Raw genomic sequence first — 7,224 nt, forward strand, 5'->3', positions numbered from 1 at the left:
ACATATGATTTAGACTTTAGATAGAATCCATAAGGTATTATGTACCTCTAAATGATATCATGAAGCCTTTTTTCTCCCACTTACTAGAGGCTGGCGTGAACTCTTGGGTTGCTGCAGCACAACAGTGAAAACAGCAAGAGCAGGAGACCCAAGGAAGCATGTCTCTAGGGAGATGTGAAATGTGAAAGCATTAAACTCTAAAATATTTTTATTGGACATAAAATAACCTATCAAAAACAGTTTCCATCATCTACTGCCTAGTGTGAATAGAGAATTTGTTTGTAAATAGCTTGGGGTGGCTAAAATATGAACCTCACATTTCTGATTTACCACCTCTCATACAGAAAGGGATAAGAATATGTTTTTAGCTTGTGATATGTGGAAAGTCACTTAAATTCTCTGAATTTCAGTTCTTTTACAAATGTGGACGATACTACCAACCTCAGAAGCTTGTTGTCAAGTTGGCATAATTCCTGACACCTGTCAGGCTGCCACAGGGGATGGGCAATAGATTCATGCCTGAGTCTTCCCTCACACAGACATAAATTGCCCAAGAGCGTGGCATGCCCTATCTCTCATCCAGCGTACAATGTTAGACAGGTGCTGTTTTCTCCTGTATATTGTGAAATAGATTCTGATAGTTAAGTGTCAACATTTTTAAGGTGACATAAAGTAATCAAAAGAGGTGAAAGTTTTTTTAAAATGAAGTATAAATAGGTTAGTCATTGTTATTTCAATGGCTAGAAGCAGAAAAAAAACTCATAGAAATAATCTTATAGAAGTTTCTATGTCCATTCAAAAATGGTCTTCTCTTTAAAATACACATATAATGTGTATGATTAATTCTTTTGTAGGACGATCCTTTCATATTAGTGAAGGCCCAGTCTAAATGGCATAACTAAAAATTGCACACTCCATGGATCCAGTACCAGGTCTGATGGGTCATCTGCTATTTCCATGACCTCTTCATATCCCTCACCTTCTTATGTCTATGATACTATGTAAATAATAAATACTTGTTAAATTTTGCTGTGGAAAGTCCTTTTTAAAAAAACCAATGATAAGCAGTGATAGTAAAAGTTATTTCAAACATTGCTTTGGCAACAGGGTAAATAATTCAGATTAATGTAATATATCTTGATAGCAGCTTAATATGCTGTGTCAGCTCCAGAAAAACAAAGGACATTTAAAAAAAAAATGTTTGCTCTTTCTTAGTTAGTATATCATATGTTATCACAGTGGTTCTCATGCATTTTGCTGACTCTGTGAATGGTGTTTCAGTGGTGCCTCATATTGTTCGATTCTGAGAAATAGTCTCATAATTTAATTCAATATACTTTTTCTGCACATTTGTAGAAATACCCTAATCATACATAAGTATTCCTGCTTACTTTCCTAATTTCTAATGTATTATTTTTTACTGTTCTTCTCTTTTTTCTTTATTTTTACTTTCAATTTTGTATAGGCCTATTTACCTCAGTCTTCCTGGAAGATTTTTTGACATTTCTTTTCAAAACTATGAATTAATTATTTATATTGGTTAATTCTTTCAAATTTTCAAGAGCACTTATTTTGGTAGAATAACATGTTATAGCTTTTTGAAGATGTTATTTATTATTTTAAAATATTTTTGTCTGCATTTTCTCTTTTTTTCTTAATTTTTGCTCTGTTTATATTTTAATCCCCTCTTTCTTGACTTTCTAAAAAATCTAGGCATCTATGGATTTATAATCTGTATGAGTCATACTGTAACTTGTTAGTTCCAGTTGTTCCAGGACATTCCTGGTATTAAAACTGAAAGCCCCATGTTCCAAGAGCCTCCTCATTTGGAGCAAACCAGGATGATTGGCAGCCTGCCAATCTGGCATGATGTCAAAGTTTTTCTCTGGTAGATTTATTTGGAATGTTATTTCCTCCAATCCCCACAGTTTTTTGAAATGAGAAAACCTTTTCCCCATTAACTGAATAACCATTTTCTATTCAAATTTCATCAACTAAAATATATTAAAATCTTCCATCTGACATTTCTTCCTTTCTGTATTTTTAATCTCATGATAATTAACATTTGATGATTCCTGAGCCTCTGGTTAATGGTGGCTGCAGTGCCCATGGAATTCAGAAGATCTGGAAATAGATCTACCATCTACTAAAGAGTGAACAACTGAAAAGGAAGAATAAAAATGATGATAATGTAAGAATCGCACAATCAAGACTATAAGTGTGTACTTGATAATATTAAGAAATAAAGCCTGATGTTTTTCTTAGCTCATGACTCTTAATGATAAATGAGTTTCAGGAGATTTTACTCAGCAAAGTTATCAAAGATATCTAAGATATCAAAGAGCTAATTTAGCTTCCCAATATGAGAAAAAAAAGTTATAATTACATGTTTCAATATGAGAAAAAAAGTTGTAATTACGTGTTTCAAATGATGATAAAAAACAAAATCCTGAATACAGGAAAAAATGTCACCTTCTGTGTATCACTAAATTCGTTTATATAATGAGCCAAACACATATTCATTTAAACTGATATCCATTTGTAGTCAGTCTTGGCATAAGAATTATGCTTATGTTTAATTAAAATATTTGATATATTTGATACATGAACTTGTGATGGTAGATAATCATTTATATCCTATTTAAGTATGTAGAGATATTTTCATTTTGTTATTTCATGGATTCCTTACAAAAGACTTGGATGTAAATGTACACCACCTGAACTTTGATTTTGGATAAGAGAATGGGATTTTTTTTCAAAATAAGAAACTTTGATTATTCACTTAATGAACTGGGTAGTAATAAAATATTGAGAGTTATAATAAAAACAAAATTTAAAAAAACAAATACACAGTTCACAATTCTTTATTTACCATACATATATGCATATCTTCTCTCTTCTTTCAGGAAAGCCAACGAATGGAGAATTACAACCAAACGTCAACTGATTTCTTCTTATTGGGATTGCTCCCACCATCAAAAATTGGGCTGTTCTTCTTCTCTCTCATTGTGCTCATGTTCCTGATGGCTTTGCTTGGCAACCTGTCCATGGTCTTCCTCATCGTGCTGGACGCCCACCTCCACACCCCCATGTACGTCCTCCTCAGCCAGCTCTCCCTTATTGATTTGAATTACGTCTCCACCACTGTCCCCAAAATGGCTTTCAACTACCTGCTGGGGAACAAGTCTATCTCGTTCATCGGTTGTGGGGTTCAGAGCTTCTTCTTCTTGACTTTAGCAGTCACGGAAGCTCTACTGTTGACATGCATGGCCTATGATCGCTATGTGGCCATTTGCTTTCCTCTCCACTATCCCACCCGGATGAGTAAAAGGGTGTGTGTGCTGATGATAGCAGGGGCTTGGACGATGGGCGCTATCAACTCCTGTGCCCACACTGCATACGCCTTACATATCCCCTACTGCCAATCCAGGGCCATCAACCATTTCTTCTGTGACGTTCCAGCTATGCTGACTCTGGCCTGCATGGACACCTGGCTCTATGAGCGCACAGTGTTTGCAAGCACCACCCTGTTTCTCTTGTTCCCTTTCATTACTATTGTGTGTTCCTATGGCCGGGTGCTCCTTGCTGTTCTCCGCATGCGCTCAGAGGCAGGGAGAAAGAAGGCCTACTGGACCTGCAGTACACATATCACCGTGGTGACTTTGTACTATGCACCCTTTGTTTACACTTATCTACGCTCAAGATCCCTGAGATCTCCAACAGAAGACATGGTACTGGCGGTCTTCTACACCATCCTGACCCCAGTGCTCAACCCCATCATCTACAGTCTGAGAAACAAGGAGGTGATGGGGGCCTTGAGGAGAGTGATTCAGAGAATCCACTCTGTGAAAATGTAAACACAGTTGCATTAGCCCTGCAGCCTCACAGGGAGGTCACGTCAAAATTGTATAGTTATTAGGAAAAATATAATTCCAAGATGAGAACAGGGGCTAAATTAATATAGAGCATTAATGTAATTGAGATTAGACAAAATAATTATATTTTCTCAACTCTTATTTTTGTTTCATTTGTGGTAATATTTCAATGAACGTAAAGGGCATATATTTTACTCTAATGTGTGGACAATAAAGTTGTACCAATATGTAGAAATAAAAATTAAAACTACCAAACTTCATGTTATCATTCACTATACAACTTCTATTATACTTTGTATATCACCCAAATGGCTAAAATAAGTGAAAAGAACACTAAATGTTATGCTATTGCTGTGTTCATTTGACAGTATATATTTGTTTTATTTCTATTACAGTTTTCTTTTAGCTGGTGAATGCGGGTTCCTCTATTTCTCATTTTTCAGAGGTGATAAATATGAAGACAGGCAGAGGGTTTTGTAGGAAATTACAAGTCCTTACAACACTATAAAGCAAACACAAGTTTATATCTTTCATGAAAGGTTTCCTGGAAACATATGGGTGAATTTTAAGAAGTAATTTATTTACAGGTTTATGCAACCTTCAGAATAAATTAATATAGTTAGGGAGATGCAAAATGGACCATAGAAGAATGAGAGACACTTTATAAAAGGATTAATGGAGAGACAAGATGGAATAGAAGGTAAAGTCTGTACACGCTTCCTCTTTCGTCCACCCGAAATTATTATTTTTAATTAATTAAGATATTTTAACATTGGTTAATGAAATCCAATAAGTTTCAGCTGTACACTTTAACAGCAAGGCATATATATATTTACACTGTATGTTCACCTCTCATAGATAGATTTCTTTCTGTCACCACATATTTGACCCCTTTTTTGCCGTATACCTCCCCTCTCTCTTCTCTCCCCTACTCTCTGGTAACCACTAGTCTATTTTCCATGTCCATGAGTCTCTGTCCTGTTCATTAGTTGCTTTTAGGTTTATACCCTACATATAAGTGATATCATGTGATTTTCACCTTTTTCGGTCAGACTTATTTCGCTTAGCATGATTATCTCGAGGTCTGTCCATGTTAATGCAAATAGCAGTATTACATCTCTTCTTAAGCCTGAGTAATATTCCATTGTATATATGTACCACAGCTTCTTTATCAAATCATCTATCATAGGATACTTTGAATGCTTCTATGTCCTGGCCGCCATGAATAATGCTGCTATGAACATCGGTGTGCAAACATCTATTTGGATATGAGTTTTCAAGTCTTGAAGGTAATACCCAGTGGAGAGATTGCTAGATCATATAGTAGATTCAATTTTTAGGTTTTTGAGGAATAGCCATACATAATGGCTGTACCAATTTGCAGTCCAAGCAGCAACGTATGAGGGATCCTTCTTCTCAGCATCCTCTCCAACATTTGTTAGTACTTGTCCTGTTGATAACAGCTATTCTAATAGGTGTGAGATGTTATCTCATTGTGGTTTTGATTTGTATTTGCCTAATAGCTAGTGATGATGAGCATCTTTTTGTATGTTTGTTAGCCATTTGTATGTCTTCTTGGGAGAAGTATCTGTTCAGTTCCTCTCCCAATTTTTTGATTGGATTGTTTTTTTATTGTTGTTGAGTTGTATAAGTTCTTTGTATATTTTGGAAATTAGACCTTTATTGGAGGCATTGCTTGAAAATATATTTTCCTATTCAAATGGTTGTCTCTTTACATTGTTGATGGTTTCTTTTGCTGTGCAAAACTTTTTAGTTTGATGTAGGTAAAAAGATTATTTTAACTATGTTAGTTCTTCCAACATAGTTAAGAACATGCAATATTTTTCCATTTCTTTGTATTGTTTTCGATTTCTTTTAATAGAGTCTTGTAGTTTTCATTATATAAGTCCTTCATATGTTTCATTAGATATTCCTAGGTATTTTATTCTTTTTGTTGGGATTGCAAAAAGAATTATTTTTTCTACTTCTTTTTCTGAAACTTTGTTATTAGTGTAGGGGAATGCTATGGATTATTGAACACTGATTTTGTTTCCAGAAACTATACTGTATTTGCTTATTGTTTCTACCAGTGTTCTTGTGGAGTCTTTAGGGTTTTCTATTTAGAGAATCATGTCATTTACAAATAGTGACAGTTTGAATTCTTCGTTTTCTATTTGGATGCCTTTTATATCTATCTCTTGCCCGATTGCACTCGCTAGGACCTCTAGTGTTATACTGAGTAACAGTGGTGATAGTGGGAGGCTTTGCCTTGTTCCTGACCTTAGACGGAAGGTTTTTAGTTTTTCACCAATAAGTATAATGTTGGCTGAGGGTTTATTATATATGGCCTTTATTATGTTAGGATACTTTCCTTCTATACTGATTTTGTTAAGTGTTTTGATCATAAATGGATGACGTATCTTGTCAAAGGCTTTTTCATATCAATAGATCATATGATTCTTATTTTTAATTTGTTTAATTTGTTTAATTATCACATTAATTGATTTGCATATGTTGAACCATCCTTGTGCCCCTGGGATGAAGCCCACTTGATCATGGTATATAATCTTTTCAATATGTTGCTGTATTCAGTTCGCTAGTATCTTAGGAATTTTTATTTGAGTTCATGAGAGATATTAGTCTGTAGTTTTCTTTTTTGGTATTATCTAGGTTTTGGTATCATAGTAATATTGGCCTCATAAAATGAGTCGGGAAGTCTTGCCTCCTCTTCGATTTTTTGGAAGCATTTGAGGAGAGGAGAATATAAATCTTCTTTGAATGTTTGGTAGAATTCACTGGTGAAGCCATCTGATCCTGGACTTGTACTTTTTGGTAGGATTTGATAATTGTTTCAATTTCCATACTGCTATTTGTCTATTTAGATTTTCCAGTTCTTCTTGATTCAGTCTAGGAACTTTGTATTTTTCTAAGTACTTGTCTATTTCTTCTAGGGTATTAAATTTGGTGTTATATACTTTTTCATAATATTTTTGTATGATCCTTTGTATTTCTGCAGTCAGCTATAATTTCCTCTCTTTCATCCTTGATTTTGTTTATTTGTATCCTTTCTCTTTTTTCTTTACTGAGTCTAGCCAGGGGTTTGTCAACTTTATTAACTTTCTCAAAGAACAAGCTCTTTATTGTATTTATTTTTTCTATTTTTTTTTGTTTTCAATTTTATTTGTTTCTACTCTAATTTTGACCATTTCTTTCCTTCTGCTGATTTTAGACTTCATTTGTTCTTCCTTTTCTAGCTTTTTTAAAGATGAAGCATTAGGTTGTTTATTTGGGCTTGTTCTTGTTTTTGGAGATAAGCCTGTAATGATATGAACTTTCCTCTTATGACTGC

The 7,224-nt window shown here is 34.4% G+C and overlaps 1 protein-coding gene across 1 annotated transcript; it reads left to right on the top strand.

Moving 5' to 3' along the window:
- Positions 1 to 2,918: 2,918 nt before the first annotated feature.
- Positions 2,919 to 3,857, top strand: LOC102879370 (olfactory receptor 2L3). Its single transcript, XM_006923284.1, has one exon. It carries the CDS (start codon positions 2,919 to 2,921, stop codon positions 3,855 to 3,857), a length of 939 nt encoding a protein of 312 aa, XP_006923346.1.
- The last annotated feature ends 3,367 nt before the right edge of the window (positions 3,858 to 7,224 follow it).

The sequence above is a fragment of the Pteropus alecto genome, unplaced genomic scaffold, assembly GCF_000325575.1.
Source record: "Pteropus alecto unplaced genomic scaffold, ASM32557v1 scaffold78, whole genome shotgun sequence".
Taxonomy (NCBI): Eukaryota; Metazoa; Chordata; class Mammalia; order Chiroptera; family Pteropodidae; genus Pteropus; species Pteropus alecto.

Coding starts and splice junctions, on each gene's coding strand:
- LOC102879370 (XM_006923284.1), top strand. CDS start 2,919: ATGGAGAATTACAACCAAACGTCAACTGATTTCTTCTTATTGGGATTG.